The sequence below is a fragment of the Pleurodeles waltl genome, chromosome 1_2 (genome assembly GCF_031143425.1).
Source record: "Pleurodeles waltl isolate 20211129_DDA chromosome 1_2, aPleWal1.hap1.20221129, whole genome shotgun sequence".
Lineage (NCBI taxonomy): Eukaryota > Metazoa > Chordata > Amphibia > Caudata > Salamandridae > Pleurodeles > Pleurodeles waltl.
This window is the reverse complement of record NC_090437.1, coordinates 1,082,573,029-1,082,591,868: the sequence shown is the minus strand read 5'-3', so window position 1 is coordinate 1,082,591,868 and position 18,840 is coordinate 1,082,573,029. Positions and strand designations below refer to the sequence as shown.

The window sequence follows — 18,840 nt, the reverse complement described above, 5'->3', positions numbered from 1 at the left end:
CATTGATTGCAGTGAAGTGCATCCGGCCGCTCCTGCTCACAGGGGAAGGATTGACTTGGGCTCATTTTTTTAAATACTTCAGAGCCACCATCTGGAGCTGAACACCCACGACGCGGGTAAGATTAACCCTTGAGTGGGCTTTGTGGGACACACTTTAGGCCCTTACCCTTCCACATTGCTTCCTGTGTACATATATATATATAGATATATATATATATATACATGTATATATATTGTTCCACTCTCCCATACCCTTGAATTACACTGGGGGTTTACCTTTGATTCTGGTGCTCCTACAAGCGTTTAATCTAGTACTATTCTGCCATTATGAAGGAATATGAGGAGTCTGACTCCTAATTTGAGGAAGAAGGAATGACCTATTTCCCAATTGATGACCAGTTTTGTCATATCATGGATGCCTCCGTATTTAAAGTGGTCACTCAACTGGTAGCGTCCCTGGAGAAGAAAATTGTACAGTTATGAATGCAGTGCCAAAAACCCCTTAGTCCAAAGGAAGACGCAAATGGGACCTCGGCCCCACCACCTCCAGGGCAGCCAACTTCAGCCAAATTGAATGCTAAACATAAGCACATAGAGGATCCACGAGTGGACATTGACACCTTTGGACATTTAAAAAAGGCCTTTATGGACTCTCAAATGCCCTCCTTAAATCTGGACATTCCTAGTCCTTCCCCTATCTACCCAGACCCAAATGACCCAGAGGATGATTATGACTCCCCTAACGCTTCAGATAGGGTCATGGATCCCATTAGACCTTGGCGCCTATCCTCCAAACCCTTTTCAGTAGCCAATGACCCAGCAGCGTCCACTAGCTCACCAACCCCCTATTCTGATATGTTTGATCCAGATGATCTGTTGCACCCCCGCTCTGCATAGCGGTGCCCAGCACCGAAGGCGGCCTCCTACATGGCGGGCAGAATGCTCAAACCCTAGACAAGGAGGTACGCAGTTGTCCACCAGTGGAATGCCCCAGACCCTTACTGGAGAGTAAAGTGGCCCTTATGCCAGAACTTTAATCCAAGATGGCTACTTTCCTGGCCACGTTTGTCCTGGACCCCAAAAAAGGTATAGACTGCTCCTGGCAGTCATGCCAGGATAAACTGCTGGATGTCACAGGACCTGTGGCGGAAATCCTGAACATGGCGGAGGACGTTATTTTTTTGGGGAACGCCAACTGTGCAATCTCCGCTGAATGGAGGAGGTCACTGTTAATCAAAATCGACCTCAAGCTTGGGGAGTTATCTACCTCAGAGGCTGACCCAGTGGCCCAGGGTGATTTATTTGGGGACCATTTGTCTGCAAATTGGGTAAATTTGTAAATACATTTAATTTCCTCGACAAAGACCAGTCCTCCATTAAATGTATTTTTGGCCTCTGTGTTTTTGCCACAGCCGGTCGAGGGAGGGGGCATGCGTAACCTCTCATCCAGGCCCTGCTTGAGGTGCAGACACAAGGCAAAGACAGTGGCAAGATAACTCCAGATTCTGGAACTTCTACCCTACAAGATGTTTTTCCCATCATTGAGGTGCCAGAGGTGGTTCCAAGTAGATCCTACAACAACCCCCAAGGTAAGAATACATAATTCAGAGGGGTCAAAGGTCAGGGGCCATTTGGCTCCCTTTTGGCACAAATGGGAGGCTATCATCAGATGCGTGGGCCCTCCAAACCGTTAAAGGTTTCCAGATAGAATTTCACAGGGGTCCCCGTACAATCACAGAAACCAAGACCTATGAAGTTTTCTCAGGAGCAAATGCAACTGATAGATGAGGAAGTTGCTCAACTCTTGGAGAAAGGGACAATTTGTCTGACCACATTACATCCATCGGGCTTCCTCAGCAATCCTTTCCTAGTGGAAAAAAGGGACAGTGGTCATCGTCCTGCTATCAGTCTTAAGGCTTCAATGAGTGGCTGGTCTATTGCCACTTCAAGATGTAAGGAATTCATCTCCTCAGAGACCTTCTACAGACATTCGATTGAATGGTTTGCATGGGCCTAAAGGATGCCTATCTAACAATCCCCATCTCCCCACAGATGATTCTTGTAGTTCCAGTGGGGGATCAAGATTTACGAGTTCACGTCCCTTTCTTTTGGGCTATCAACCCCTTCTTGGTGTTTCACCAAATTGCTGAAGTTGGTGATCGAACACTTAAGGACTCAGGGCGTTCATCTTATTGTTTATTTGAACGACATCCTTCTCATGAAGCAGTGCCCCCCACGGTTGATGCAACACCTTCAATGGACTCTCTCCCTCTTCGAGTCTCTGAGGTTTGTAAAGAATGAGAAGAAATCCTCTCTCCTTCCTTCCCAATTAATGGAATTCTTGGGTTTCCTCATAGACTTGGTAACCGCCACCGTCAGTCTTCCTTCACGCAAAATGGCCAAGATAGGACACGAGTTGAGGAGAACTCTTTCCAAGGCTCAAATTTAGTTGTGCCAACTTGCGTGAATCGTGGGTCTTCTGTCCTCATCTATACAGGACCATCTTTCCCAGCCCCTTGCAGTACCAGGAGCTGCAACGTCTGAAGATTTCTTATCTTCAAATGGTCACACCTACGATCAGTACGTTCCTCTCCTGGCAGAAGCGAAAGAGGAACTCCAATGGTGGATCGCTCATAGGGAGGCCTGGAATGGTCGGACTTTGGCACCCAACCGGATCTGGTAATACAGTTGGATGCCAGCAATTCCAGTTGGGGAGCTTGTTGAGGCGAATATTCTACTGGTGGAAAGTGGCCATCCACAGAGCAATTGCTACACATAAACTGTCTGTATCTTTCCCCACTATTACGAGATGAGTTAGATGGGCCCTTCAAGAGGCTGGTATTGCTATGTCCCGTTTTGGGGCTCATTCCGTAAGGGGAGCCATGGCGTTGAAAGCTTACTGTCTGAGCTAGTTTAGAAGACATACTCAAACCAGCAGTCTGGTTTTCTGATTCTACTTTCAAGAGGTTCTATTTCAAGCCAGTCTCAAACTTGGCAACCTTGGTGGTGGATAAGCTTTAACCTAGCCTAGTGGTTTCCAACCTTTTGATTTCTGTGGACCCCCACTTTAACATTAATGGAACCCAGGGACCCCCACTGAATCATCATTGGAATCCGGGGACCTCCGCCTGAGTCATTACTGGAAGCTGAGGACCTAATTTGTCAATATTTGTTAATATTTTAAATTTTCTAGATTCTCGCGGACCCCCTGAGAAGGCTTCGCGGACCCCCAGGGGTCCCCGGACCACAGGTTGGGAACCACTGACCTAGCCTAATCCTCGCCTCAAGTCCTGCCATAGAATGAAACATTTCCAAGCTTCCGTTAAGGAAAGTTTAAATTCTATTAAGGCACGGAGGCGAGGATTAGCCCACCCTTCAATGGCATGGTTTTGATACCCACCCACTAGATCTGACTTGTTGTTTAGTTGGAATTCTCTGTATTTGTTGACATAATAATTGGTAAATGGTATATATATATATGAATTGTAGAATCATGGCTGTATGTTTATGTAAAGTTCATTCTGATGACGGAAGCTTACACACAGTTCTTCTCAGGTGTTGACTCCAACAAACACGGATGATCCAGTTCATCAGCTGCATTTGCATGAAAGAAGAGGAGGCTAGACAGTCCGCAGTGGTGCTTATACAGCGCTGGAGGATTTGATTGGATGAGTTCTTTTGCCCATGGACTAATGGGAAATGTAGTTTGTTTAAGTTTCTAAGGAATGTTTAAGGCTGCTGTGAAAATAAAGTGAGTAAGGAAAAGCCTAATCCTTCACTCTGTGTCCTTAACAGAATTAAACTTTCAGTTATGGTAGCTAGGAAATTTTTAATTCAAATCAAATCATTAACATTTATAAAGCGCGCTACTCACCCGTGCGGGTCTCAAGGCGCTAGGGGAAAAAGGGGGGGTTATCGCTGCTCGAACAGCCAGGTCTTTAGGAGTCTCCGGAAAGCGGAGTGGTCCTGGGTGGTCCTGAGGCTGGTGGGGAGGGAGTTCCAGGTCTTGGCCGCCAGGAAGGAGAAAGATCTCCCACCCGCCGTGGAGCGGCGGATGCGAGGGACAGCAGCGAGTGCGAGGCCAGAGGAGCGGAGGAGGCGGGTGGGGACGTAGAAGCTGAGGCGTCTGTTGAGGTATTCCGGTCCCTTGTCGTGGAGGGCTTTGTGTGCGTGGGTGAGAAGTCGGAAGGTGATCCTTTTGCTGACTGGGAGCCAGTGCAGGTGTCTCAGGTGTGCGGAGATGTGGCTGCTGCGGGGTATGTCGAGGATGAGGCGGGCCGAGGCGTTTTGAATGCGTTGCAGGCGATTTTGGAGTTTGGCTGTGGTCCCGGCGTAGAGGGTGTTTGCCGTAGTCCAGGCGGCTCGTGACGAGGGCGTGGGTCACGGTTTTTCTGGTGTCGGCAGGTATCCAGCGGAAGATCTTGCGGAGCATGCGGAGGGTGAGGAAGCAGGCGGAGGACACGGCGTTGACTTGATTCATTCTGAATCAAAAGTAACCACCGTGTTGGTGAGACCCATTGGGGAGGACATGCAAATGGGATTAGGACCGGATGTCACTGTGTCCTCTGTGGAGGGTGTGGGAAGCTGTGAGGTTGGTGGTGGTATTGGAATGTCTACTCATTTCAGACACTAAGCTGCAGTGTTTGATTTTCCAAATGTCATTGTTTTGACCTATTTCTGGGCTTTTGCTTTCTTAACATTGACGTCTGCCACCAATTGCAGTACTTGAGACAATGCAACTTGCTGTTTTTAAAGTTTATAATTCAAATTATCTGACTGTGATTTTAAATCAGTTTGGAACCCACCAAACTAACAAGCTGATGAAAGTAAACAGGGACACTGTCGTTTTCCTGCTATGAACTAATTTTTGGACAACCTGTGACTGGGAATAATATGACCTTTTTTCTAGTTTTATCAGAACAAGATAGTGCCGCAGCTCAACAGTATGTGAGACAAGGATGTCCAACTGCACTCCGTGCTGAATTGTGGGCACTTATGTTAAACATCTCTAACCATCCAGAGGTAAGAATATTAGTATTGTAGAGTTCAAAGCAGAAATGTTATTGAGATTTCGAGTACTAGAAATAATCAGTAAAGTTGGGCAGTATTGGTTGTTTCCAATGTAATAAAACTATTGTCTACCTTGGCATGAACCTTATATATATATATTTTTTTATTTCGTGGCAATGAGGAGGTAAACCAATGCAACTCTGGCAAGGAGAGTGGCCTTCTTTCATTGTCAGTCATGTAGTGCTACTATTTACAGCAGCGCGGGAGGGCACAACATGTGCCACTCTTAGATTACAAGAGACTGTGGTTTCATTTATATATGAAGCGTAAGTGAGTTTCCTCCATTAACAGGGCTTTTGTAGGACGCTAAAGACTTATTTTTAGCGCCTTCAAAAATGTGCATTCGTGTGTTATTCTCTGTCGACGCTGGATTTCACGGTGACCTCTTCCTGTCCCAGCTGGGGTGCGTGTGTGATGAGTGTGCCCCTTTACTGCAGAATGTGTGGTACCTTTGGGACATAAACTGCAATATATTTAAACATTTCTTAGCTTAATTTGTTAGAGTGACAGCCATTCTTACTGTTTTGTCAGAACTGTGCTAGGTCCCTGTTGGAGATGTGGCTGTCCTAATCACTTTTAATAATAGAAACGTGGAGGAGACTGGGAAATGCAGAAATATTTCCGGAGTTCACAAACGCAGTACCAGCAACAATAGCACCACGTGGATATTATGTAGAAAACCACGAGAACAAAAAAAAGTCTAAGATATGCATGCATAACGGAACTGTAAACCAGGCACTTGGAATGTTCATACAACATTGTTTACGGTTTCAAAACGCCAGCAGTCGCAGAGTGTTCTCTCTTTTCAGAAGGGGCAGGTGTTTTAAACTGACAGTTTTCTGCTGGGAATGGTTGACCTCAGCACAGCTGTACTGTTGTAATGTATGTTTTGCTATGATCACCGACTTCTGTACTCCAAACATTTTTATCAGCATTGTATCTTAATTGAAATTTCAGTGCCATCGACTAGCTCAGCGAATATTTAACCATGCTAACTCAACTTTCTCACAAATATTAGAGCTGATTGTATCTTTTTAGTACGTTTTTAGCTTTCAGCTTAGGAAAAGAGATATTACAAAGAGTCCATATGACATGTTCATGATATTGTTTACCGGGAATGTAGTTTCCTACTGGCTGATCCAAACTGACACTCACAAAGGTCCCCCATACTGTGGCGTGTTTTCCCCCACATTGAGTGCCCTGGTGGAAGGATTTTGTGCGTTAAGTCATTACAACATAATATGATTTATAAAGCAGGGTGTAGTAGTTGTAGGAAAGTACCATCTTGCCTGGCATATTACCCCCATTTTCACTGTATGCATGTTTGTTTTTGCCTATGTGTCACTGGGATCCTGCCAGGCAGGACCCCAGTGCTCATAATGTATACCCTGTATGTGTTCCCTGTGTGGTGCCTAATTGTATCACTGAGGCTCCGCTAACCAGAACCTCAGTGTTTATGCTCTCGCTCTGCTTTCAAAATTGTCACTGCAGGCTAGTGACTAATTTTACCAGTTCTCATTGGCACACTTGAACACCCTTATAATTCCCTTGTATATGGTACTGGGGTTCCAGGAGATCCCTATGGGCTGCGACATTTCTTTTGCCACTGCAGCCTGAGTGAAATAATGTCCACGTTATTTCACAGCCATTTTTCACTGCACATAAGAAACTTAAAAGTCACCTATATGTCTAACACTCATTTGGTGAAGGTTAGGTGCCAAGCTGCTTAGTGTGTGGGCACCCTGGCACTAGCCAAGGTGCCCCCACATTGTTCAGGGCAAATTCCCCGGACTTTGTGAGTGCGGGGACACCATTACACACGTGCACTACATATAGGTCAATACCTACATGTAGCGTCACCATGGTAACTCTGAACATGGCCATGTAACATGTCTAGGATCATGGAATTGTCACCCCAGTAAAATGTCTGGTATGGGGGGGGGGCAATTCAATGCATCCCTGGGACTCTAGCACAGAACCCGGGTACTGCCAAACTTGCATTCCGGGGTCGCCACTGCAGCTGCTGCTACTGCCAACCCCTCAGATAGGTTTCTGCCCCCCTGGGACCTGGGCAGCCTGGTCCCAGGAAGGCAGAACAATGATTTTCCTCTGAGAGAGGTTGTTACACCCTCTCCCTTTGGAAATAGGTGTGAAGGGCTAGGGAGGAGTAGCCTCCCCCAGCCTCTGGAAATGGTTTGATGGGCACAGATGGTGCCCATCTCTGCCTAAGCCAGTCTACACCGGTTCAGGGATCCCCCAGCCCTACTCTGGCGCGAAACTGGACAAAGGAAAGGGGAGTGACCACTCCCCTGACCAGCACTTCCCAGGGCAGGTGCCCAGAGCTCCTCCAGTGTGTCCCAGACCTCTGCCATCTTGGATTTAGAGGTGCTGGGGCACAATGGACAGCTCTGAGTGGCCAGTGCCAGCAGGTGACGTCAGAGACCCCCTCTGATAGGTGCTTACCTTTCTCAATAGCCAATCCTCCTTTATGGGCTATTTAGGGTCTCTCCTCTGGGCTATTCCTCAAATAACGAATACAAGAGCTCACCAGAGTTCCACTGCACTTCCCTCTTCGACTTCTACCAAGGATCGACCGCTGACTGGTCCAGGCCGCCTGCAAAACCGCAACAAAGTAGCAAGACGACTACCAGCAACATTGTAGCGCCTCATCCTGCCAGCTTTCTCGATTGTTTCCTGGTGGTGCATGCTCTGAGGGCTGTCTGCCTTCACCCTGCACTGGAAGCCAAGAAGAAATCTCCCGTGGGTTGACAGAATCTTCCCCCTGCTAACGCAGGCACCAAACTTCTGCATCACCAGTCCTCTAGGTCCCCTCTCATACTGACGAGCGTGGTCCCTGGAACACAGGAGCTGGGTCCAAGAGTCTCCCACAGTCCAGTGGCCCTTCTGTCCAAATTTGGTGGAGGTAAGTCCTTGCTTCCCCACGCCAGACAGTAATCCTGTGTACTGCGTGATCTGCAGCTGCTCCGGCTTCTGTGCACTTTTCCAAGGATTCCTTTCTCCACAGCCTAGCCTGGGTCTCCAGCACTCCATCCTGAATTGCCCAACTCGCTGAGTTTGACTCCAACGTTGTGGGACCCTCCTTTGTGACTCCGAGTCAACCGCTGTCCTCAGATCTTCTAAGTGCCTGTTCCGGTACTTCTGCGGGTGCTGCCTGCTTCTGTGGGGGCTCTCTGAATTGCTGAGCACCTCCTCTGTCTCCTTCTCCAAGGGGCGACATCCTGGTCCTTCCTGGTCCCCAGCAGCACCCAAAATCCTCAACTGTGACTCTTGCAGCTAGCAAGGCTTGTTTGCGGTATTTCTGCGTGGAAACACTTCTGCATCCTCCAGCACGTCGTGGGACATCTTCTGACCAAAGGAGAAGTTCCTGGCACCTTCCGTTGTTGCAAAATCTTTGGCTTCTTCCACCCAGAGGCAGCTCTTTTACACCTTCATCCGGGGTTTAGTGGGCTCCTGCCCCCCAGGACACTTGCGTGACTCTTGGACTTGGTCTTCTTCCTTTACAGGTCCTCAGGTCCAGGAATCCATCTTCAGTGTTTTGCTGGTGGTTGTGGTTCTTGCAGAATCCCCTATCTCGACTATACTGTCTTTATGGGGAAGTAGGGTAACTTTACTCCTACTTTTCAGGGTCTTGGGGTGGGGTATATTGGACACCCTTACTGTTTTCTTACAGTCCCAGCGACCCTCTACAACCTACCATAGGCCTGGGGTCCATTTGTGATTCGCATTCCACTTTTGGAATATATGGTTTGTGTTGCCCCTAGGCCTATTTCTACCTATTGCATCCTATTGTGATTCTACATTGTTTGCACTACTTTTCTTACTGTTACTTACCTGATTTTTGGTTTGTGTACATATAATTTTTGTATATTACTTACCTCCTAAGTGATGGCATCCTCTGAGATACCTTTGGCATATTGTCACTAAAATAAAGTACCTTTATTTTTAGTAACTCTGAGTATTGTGTTTTCCTGTGATATAGTACTATATGATATAAGTGGTATAGTAGGAGCTCTGCATGTCTCCTAGTTCAGCCTAAGCTGCTTTGCCATAGCTACCTCTATCAGCCTAAGCTGCTAGAAACACCTTTATTCTACTAATAAGGGATAACTGGACGTGGCACAAGGTGTAAGTACCACAAGGTACCCACTATAAGCCAGGCCAGCTTCCTACAGTAGTTTGCTACTTTGGCCCTCATTACAGGTTCATGGCTAAATTCTGAATTTGCACAGGGATTGTCATTACAAGTTGTATGAGTGTCATCACACCCTCATAGTTTCGCCTCTGATAGATCCTAGTAGGTTAAACCTACAGAAATCTACCGGAAGAAAAGGCCTTCAAAAAGGTAAAATATTAAAAATCTGGTGTATTAAACAATTGTGCATGTTGTGCATATGTTTCATGTTGAAAACCTGAAATAGGAGGTATTTACCACACCAGGTAAATAGCGCCCCCTGGGGCAGTGGTACTTACTTGGTGTGGTAAATACCCTAGCTTATTACACCTGGGTTGTAATGAGGGCCTTTGGGGATAGTAACTCTCAAGCTACTCTTACTAAGGGTTGTGTGCATGTTGTAATAATGATATAGTGTAACAAATACATTGTATTCTCATATGTAAACAATGTGCAGATTTCATATTACCATAATAACGATTAGAATTGTTGCAGTGGGATTCATTAGCAATTTGTACACTGCGCTTCTAAGCCAACTCCTTAGCAGTGTCTGGTTGCCTTGCTACCCTATTTAGCAACAGGTCCCTAAGTGACCAACCACAGCAGCAGGTTACAAAGTGTGCCCACCCATCAACAGTTTAACATACATCCACTCATCACAATGGTTTAACATATCATTGCTGCTAGGCAACAATGGTTACTAGGCACAAAGCTATATAACTTATTTCTCCGATGGGGGTTGGAGAGCCATCTGTACTTGTGTAGGAGCAAGACCTGTCTCAAGGACATTTTACTGCCAGTAAGCTACAGCCCAATCATATAGGCAGTACTAAGGTTTTGGCGAGAAGCATTTTGCACACGCTGTCAGATCTAAGAACAAATGTAGGATAGGAGTTTGCTGGTGTTTCCATTTTCTTTATTATTTTGTTCACCTTTGTTGTATTTGAAGGATGTGTTATAATCATGTGATATTGGAAGGGTCAGCAAACTGTGTAAGCCTCTCACAAATCCTACAAGCTCTCTGGCTGTTCTGGGGCCCTATTATGCATAGGTTGTTTGCAACAGATATGTGCATCTGCTTTGTGCAATCAATCAATCAATCAATCACAGATATTTGTATAGCGCGCTACTTACCCGTTAGGGTTCCAAGGCGCTTGGGGGGGGGGGACTACTACTGTTCGAAGAGCCAGGTCTTGAGGAGTCTTCTGAAGGCGAGTAGGTCTTGGGTCTGTCGGAGGTAGGTAGGGAGCGTGTTCCAGGTCATCGCGGCGAGGTAGGAGAAGGATCTGCCGCCGGAGGAGGCTCGTTGGATGCGAGGGACGGTGGCGAGGCTCGCGGATCGCAGTTGGCGGGTCGGGGTGTAGAAGTTGAGTCTGTCATTGAGGTAGGAGGGGCCGGCGTTGTGGAGTGCTTTGTGTGCGTGGGTGAGGAGCTTGAAGGTGACCCTTTTGTTGGCGGGGAGCCAGTGGAGTCCTTTGCGGTGAGGGGTGATGTGGCAGTGGCGGGGTGCGTTGGTGATGAGTCGGGCTGAGGCGTTTTGGATGCGTTGGAGTCGCTGTAGGTGTTTTGCTGGGATTCCTGCATAGAGTGCGTTGCCGTAGTCCAGTCTGCTGCTGACGAGGGCGTGGGTCACTGTCTTCCTGGTGTCGGTCGGGATCCACTTGTAAATCCTGCGGAGGGTGTTGTAGCAGGAGGAGGTGATGGCGCTGACTTGTCTGTCCATGGAGAGTGCGGAGTCGAGGATGAATCCCAAGTTGCGGGCGTGGTCGGTGGGCGTCGGGCAGTTCCGAGGGTGGTGGGCCACCACGAGTCGTCCCAGGCGGAGGGAGATGTCCAGAGGATGAGGATTTCTGTCTTGTCGGTGTTGAGTTTCAGGCGGCTGTTCCTCATCCAGTCGGCGACTGCTTTCATTCCCTCGTGGAGGTTGGCTTTGGCGGTGGCAGGGTCGTTGGTGAGTGTGAGGATGAGCTGGGTGTCATCGGCGTAGGTGATGATGTTGAGGTCGAACCGGCGGGCCACTTGTGCGAGGGGGGCCATGTACATGTTGAACAGCGTTGGGCTCAGGGAGGAGCCCTGGGGGACGCCACAGATGATGTTGTTGGCTTCTGAGCGGAAGGGTGGGAGGCGGACGGTCTGTGTTCTGCCGGAGAGGAAGGATGAGGTCCAGGCTGCCGGAGTGCTGTTGTGCTGCAATGGTATTATAGAAGTCAAAGATGCAAATGTGGCCCCTTTCTATAATACTGATAGCGTTGGAGCACATGTAACGCTAGAGCTATCAGTGCACATCAAAAAGGTGGCACATTGGTAGTATACCGCCTGTCGGAAGCCCTCTGAAGGGGGTAATAGGGGGCCCCTTGAGCCCGTCAGACATCCCTCTGCAGACACATTCAGTCACGGGCCCACCTGCAGGTCGGCTTCTGTCTCCTATTCCCCTATTTAAAGTACAGGCTGCTGCTGCTTTGGGGGCTGCTAATTCAGCACATTTATGATAATTGGGTTTACTGTCCTGGTCTTCAGCAGGCACACCTTTTGAAATGTGTATAGCCCACATGACGGGTGTAAGATACTGTTCTTTTTTCTCTTTCTCTGTGGTAGGATTACTTTACCTGCACCTCTGAGGCTAGGGAAATCTAACCAGATGTACCCCCAAAAATGCAATATGGAGCAATTGAGATTCTCATTATATGACTCGAAGCTATTGTAGGAGGCCGGCTCAGTATATGGTGTACACCTATAGGTGAGGAACCCTGTACTGAGTCCCGGCAACACTTAGTGATTGTGTAAGAGGTTCCAGATAACCAGAGCTCTCCAAGGGTAGCTGTGAAGAGCAACTAAGGCTTATCCAAGAGAGTGTAAAACAGTTGCAGATACCACACAGGTCAGTCAGTGATTTACACACTGTGAAGAACTACAACGTTGTTAGAAAAATAATGTATTATTTATAATAACACAAACACTAAACTAACTTTGGTATATCTCCTATCCGTAGATATGAACATACAAAAATATACTGAGAAAAAGGTAAGTATATGCATAAAATAACATGGGCCTCTATAGGGGGGCCAAACCATATACTAAAAAAATTAAATGGAAAAGTCACTACCAACCCAAACTACCACCCAAGGACCCTTAGGACTGGGGAAGCACTAAAACACCAAAGGTAAGTAGCTAGAATGTCCCAGGCGCCTGTGTGTAGAGTTGTATCCCCAGGTCAGTGTCCATAGGATAACATGGGCAAGTCGCAGCTGGACTTTTAGGACCCCTCCCAGAGGACCCCGGGGAAACCCATTGCGACAAGGGAGGTTCAAGAGTGGCCGCACCCGTGGATACCCAGAGAAGCAGAGTGCCTACACCAGGGAGTCTAGGTGCATAGGGTGAAGTTGTGTTGGTACCTCCCATTGAAGTCAATAGGGACCTTGATTGTCCAGCTGCTATCGCGAGCCGTGGACCAGTTCGGTGGAACCCAGGTGTGGATTCCAGAAGAAGAGGACTTAAGGAAAGAGAGGAAAGAGTCCAGACCACCCAGGGGTGCCCGGGTGGTGCGGGAGGCAATGCCCTCCCTTCTTGGAGATGCTTTCCTGTTGGACAGTAGTCAAAGAAGTGCAGCTGTGGAGTCCAAGCAATGCAAGACGATCCCAAGAGTCATCCACAAGCTGTCCCATGCTGGTTGTCGGTTTGCAGAGGGGTCAGTGGTCAGCAGGACTGCCAACAAGCCTTAGCAGATGCAAGAAAGTGTTGCATGGAGTGTTGCAGAATTTTGGGGACCAGCAGGGCTCAGGATACTTTATCTTTGTAGGTAAGTCAGGGCCAGCCCTCAGGAGCAGGAGACCCAGGAGGAATCGTTGAAGTTCCCAGCAGGACCCCCTGGCAGCAGGCACAGGAAGTCACAGGGAGCACTCTGCAGCACTACAAAGAAGGGTACCCACGTTGAAGGAGTTGTAGAGAGGACATCACTGTTGGATCTGTGCAGTACTGCAGGTTGGAGCTTCTTGGCGCTAGGAGATCTTCAGACTGAAGAGCCAACAAGCCTTGGCAATGACAAACAGACACAGTGCATAGGAGTTCCAGCTAGGCAGCTCCAGCGAGGGACCTCAGACTTCTCAGTTGCAACAAAGACAGGTCCGACCTCTGGAGTGCCACAGAACCACCACCTGTGTAGTAGAGCATTAGAGAACTAATGGGGCAGGAGTATCCACAAACCATTTGTCGACGTTGAGGTGCCAACGGATGCAGGGGAGTGACTCCTTCACTCCAAGGGAGATTCCTTCTTGCTTTCCTAAGTGAAGGCAGAGTCCTTGCGACTCTGGAGAATGCACAGTGTGAGAAATTAGGTTGTTGATTGACTGGGGTGTGAACCCTGCTCAAGCAACAGCCACAATCCATTGCAGGTGAACCACAAAAAGTCACTAAATTAACCTGTGCTTGATCCTGGATAGCTAGGCACAAAAAGCAGTCAGTCTAAACTTAGAGGCAATGTGTTAAGTATTTATGCAGTACACAAACAGTAACATAGTGAAAACACAACACAATAAAAATCCTAAACCAATTTAGAAAAATAGTGAAAATTGTAATAAGTTATTTGACACCAAAACCATGAAAATCCAAATAGTAGAACCAGAGTTCTGAACAAGTCCTCAGTTTTAGAAAGTAGCCACCTGGGCAGCTTTAGCACCACAACCAAGGTTCTAGGAGCAGAGGGAGACCACTTGGGGGTGCAAGTCTCACTCAGACTGGGCCCAGGTGCAGGTTTAACCGGTTCTGTGCCCAGGACGTAATGGTTACGTCCTGAGGCACAGTGCTGCTGTGCCCAGGACGTAACCATTACGTCCTGGTCACAGAGCCCAGAGGGAGCGCTAGCGCTCCCTCTGTGGGGTTTCCCCCACCCCCCCAAGTCAGGGATGGAAGGGGAAGCCCTTACCCTTCCACCCCGACCCCCCTCACCCCCACTGTGACGTCAGCACGCAAGCGCGCACTGATTTGTCACAGGGTCCCCCCCATCAGCATTTCTCTTTCAATCACGTGGGGGAGGCCCGGAGAGGCTTCAAAGGGAAGGAAATGTATTTCCTTCCGTTTGAAGTCTCTCCCAGCGTTTCAAAAGCCGGATTGCTTGCAATCCGGCTTTTGAAACCCCACTAGACACCAGGGATTTTTTTTTTTTTTAATGGACATAAGGGAGCGACCCCTTGGGCAAGGGTCGCTCCCAGGGGGGCATTTTTTTGGGAAGGCCTTTTTCTGCTCCCCCTGGGCACCAGGGATCATTTTTTTTTTTCTTTTTGTTTTGTTTTGGTTCTCTTTTAGGTGGGGAGCGACCCATTAGGCAAGGGTCGCTCCCCTGGGGGGCAAATTGTATTTAGACCATTTCTGCCCCCCTTGGGGGCAGATTGGCCGATTTTAGGTCAATCTGCCCCCAAGGGAGCAGAAACCACTAGGCACCGGGGATTTTTTTTTGGCACCAATGTCACGCAGGGGGAGCGACCCCGTAGGCAAGGATCGCTCCCGGGGGGGGCTTGTGGGGGTGGGGGACAAATTTATTTTAGGCCATTTCTGCCCCCCCTGGGGCCGGCTGAGCTAGAGGCCAAATTCCACAGGTAGGCACTGTTTTCTATAAAAAAATGTGATGTGTCCACGTTGTGTTTTGGGCCATTTCCTGTTGCAGGTGCAAGTGAGGTATCATTTTTATCGGGAGACTTGGGGAAACACTGGTCGAAATGTGAGGAAAATGTGTTTTTTTTGCCAAATTTTGAGGTTTGCAAAGGATTCTGGGTAACAGAACCTGGTCAGAGCCCCACAAGCCACCCAATCTTGCATTCCCCTATGTCTCTAGTTTTCAAAAATGCACAGGTTTGGTACGTTTCCCTAGGTGCCGGCTGAGCTAGAGGCCAAAATCTACAGGTAGGCACTTTGCAAAAAACACCTCTGTTTTCTTTAAAAAAATGTGATGTGTCCACGTTGCGTTTTGGGGCATTTCCTGTTGTGGGCGCTAGGCCTACCCAGACAAGTGAGGTATAATTTTTATCGGGAGACTTGGGGGAACGCTGTTTGAAGGAAATTTGGGGCTCCTCTCAGATTCCAGAACTTTCTGTCACCGAAATATGAGGAAAATGTGTTTTTTAGCCACATTTTGAGGTTTGCAATGGATTCTGGGTAACAGAACCTGGTCAGAGCCCCACAAGTCACCCTATATTGGATTCCCCTGGGTTTCTAGTTTTCAAAAATGCACTGGTTTGCTAGGTTTCCCCAGGTGCCGGCTGAGCTAGAGGCCAAAATCCACAGGTAGGCACTGTTTTCTATGAAAAGATTTGATGTGTCCACTTTGTGTTTTGGGCCATTACCTGTCGCGGGCGCTAGGCCTACCCACACAAGTGAGGTATCATTTTTATCGGGAGACTTGGGGGAACGCTGGATGGAAGGAAATTTGTGGCTCCTCTCCGATTCCAGAACTTTCTGTCACCGAAATGTGAGGAAAATGTGTTTTTTTAGCCAAATTTTGAGGTTTGCAAAGGATTCTGGGTAACAGAACCTGGTCAGAGCCCCACAAGCCACCCCATCTCGCATTCCCCTAGGTCTCTAGTTTTAAAAAATGCACAGTTTTGGTAGGTTTCCCTAGGTGCCGGCTGAGCTAGAGGCCAAAATCTACAGGTAGGCACTTTGCAAAAAACACCTCTGTTTTCTTTCAAAAAATGTGATGTGTCCACATTGCGTTTTGGGGCATTTCCTGTTGTGGGCGCTAGGCCTACCCACACAAGTGAGGTATCATTTGTATCGGGAGACTTGGGGGAACATAGATTAGCAAAACAAGTTTTATTGCCCCTTTTCTTTCTCTACATTTTTTCCTTCCAAACATAAGAGAGTGTGTAAAAAGCCATCTATTTGAGAAATGCCCTGTAATTCACATGCTAGTATGGTCACCCCGGAATTCGGAGATGTGCAAATAACCACTGCTCCTCAACACCTTATCTTGTGCCCTTTTTGGAAATACAAAGGTTTTCTTGATTGCTATTTTTCACTCTTTACATTTCAACAAATGAATTGCTTTATACCCGGTATAGAATGAAAACGCACTGCACGGTGTAGCTCATTTATTGGCTCTGGATACCTAGGGTTCTTGATGAACCTGCAAGCCCTATATATCCCCGCAACCAGAGAAGTCCAGCAGACGTAACGGTATATTGCTTTAGAAAATCTGACATTGCAGGAAAAAGTTACAGATTAAAACGTAGAGAAAAATGTATGTTTTTTTCACCTCAATTTCAATATGTTTCTTTTTCAGTTGTTATTTTCTGTAGGAAACCCTTGTAGGATCTACGCAAGTGACCCCTTGCTGAATTCAGAATTTTGTCTACTTTTCAGAAATGTTTAGGTGTCTGGGCTCCAGCATTGGCTTCACGCCCTTTTTTGTCACTGACTGGAAGGAGGCTGAAAGCACAAAAAATTGTAAAAATGGGCTATGTCCCAGTAAAATGCCAAATTTGTGTTGAAAAATTGTTTTTTCAGATTCAAGTCTGCCTGTTCCTGAAAGCTTGGAAGCTGGTGATTTTAGCACCGCAAACCCTTTGTTGATGCCATTTTCAGGGAAAAAAACACAAGCCTTCTTCTGCAGCCATTTTTCCCCATTTAAAAAAAAAAAAATTCTTGGCCTCCTTCAAGGAACCCACAAAGTCTGGGTACCTATATAATCCCTAGGATGTTGGAAAAAAAGGACGCAAGTTTGGCGTGGGTAGCTTATGTGAACAAAAGGTTATGAGGGCCTAAGCGTGAACTGCCCCAAATAGCCAAAAAAAGGCTCGGCACAGGAGGGGGAAAAGGCCTGGCAGCGAAGGGGTTAAGATGGTGGGAGCCTGTTATGTCCCTGAGGCTCAAAACAGGAGACTAGTTGGACTAGTCCTTGGAGTCACTTCTGGAGTCATGGGTGTAGGTGGTGATGCAGAGCTCTGCAGCAGGATTTGTCTCTGAAGGTCCCAAGCAGGCTCCAGAAAACAAAGCAGTCCTTCCAGGTACACCAGCAGTCTGGCAGAGTGCATAGCAGACCACAGCAGCAGGCAGTCCTCTGAGAGCCTTTCCACAGGTCCAGTAGTGAACTGAGGAGCAGGTCTAAGAGCGCTCTTTTTATACTCTAGTGCCTTGCTCCTAGAAGTTGGGAGAAGTTTCCAGAAGGGTTCTCTAATGTTCCAGGAATTTCTTGCCCCCTGCCCTGGCTCTTAGCTGGCTGCACTGACAATACAGGGTCGTTAAGCTTATTGTGTGGTGGCAGAGCACAGCCTATTCAGTTGCAAGTGGGGCTATGCTTAGCTCCACCCCGCCATCAAGTCAGTTAATCCCCCATTCAGGCTCTGTAAATCCCCATATTGTGTACCTGTCTGGGGTGAATTCACAAAGTCCCAACTGTCAGTTAGACCCAGTCATGTGACCTAAAGCATGGTACAGGCACAGAGGGCTAAGGGCAGGAAAATAAATCTGACTTTACCATTAAAGAGGGTTTATCATTACAAGTTCATAGGTACCAACCATGGCATATCTACTACCTCTGGTTTAGAAATTACAACTTATTCATTTTAATAAGGAATCCCCAGTGTTACCCTAAGGGAGGGGTAGGCCTCGCAGTAGAGAGAAATCAAATTTGGGAGTTTGTTTACTACTTGGACATGTAAAACTAAAAAGTACATGTCCTATTCTTTAATTACACAGCATCCTGCACTATGGGTACTTAGGCCCTACCTTACAGGTGACAAATATATAATAAGGGGAGTTTAAGGCTTGGCAAGTGGTTTAAATGCCAAGTCAACATGGGAGTGGGACACTGCTTTCAGGTTGCAATGCCAGGCATGGGTCAAGTTTTAAGGTGCCACTTAAGTGGGTGGCACAATATGTGCTGCAGGCCCAACGGTTGCATTTAATTTACAGGCCCTGGGTAATGGTATACCACTCTACAAGGGACTAACATGTAAATTAAATATGCCAATCAGGTATAGTATATGCCAATCAAACCATGTTTAGGGGAGTGAGCACATGCACCTTAGCACTGGTTAGCAGTGGTAAAGTGCACAGAGTCCTTAAGCCAACCAAGCAAAAATCCAGACAAAATGGAAGCAAGCAGGCAAACCGTTTGGGGGAAGACCACCCTAAGGCTGAGAGGTCTAACACGCGGCCACTGAGGTTGCAGCGTCCTTGCAATGCACAGGGATAAATTTGTAGTAGGAGCCCTCCTACTATGTCCAGTCTTGTCTTGGGTCCCAGTGAAGTCCAGCAGTAGTTTCAATGTCCAGGTTTCAGAATTGTCTTGCAGAAGAGTCTTCAGACAGTTCCAGAGATGAATCCACAGATGAATCCAGGGTACCACCTGGGGGTTGGACACTTACTGCAGTGACCCACCGATCGAAGGGGAGGGTCAGGGACGTCACCCAGCTGGACTAACCATTCAGAGGCTCCCAGGGGCCTCGGCCCATCCTAGTTCCAAGATGGCAGAATCAAGTGGCCACCTGGCAGATCTATGGGCACCTCCCTAGGGGAGGAACTGGGCAGTGGGTGGCCCCTCTTGTGTTGCTTGTGTGGTTTCACCCCAGAGACGGAGCTGGAGGCTC

At 47.7% G+C, this 18,840-nt stretch overlaps 1 protein-coding gene across 1 annotated transcript in view; it reads left to right on the top strand.

The window, feature by feature from the left end:
* The window catches only part of TBC1D19 (TBC1 domain family member 19), a 921,320-nt gene that overhangs the window by 424,304 nt on the left and 478,176 nt on the right, over positions 1–18,840 (top strand). The window contains exon 11 of the mRNA XM_069202139.1: positions 4,910–5,022. Within this exon, the coding sequence (XP_069058240.1) occupies positions 4,910–5,022 (113 nt within the window). The remainder of the gene's footprint in view (positions 1–4,909; positions 5,023–18,840) is intronic.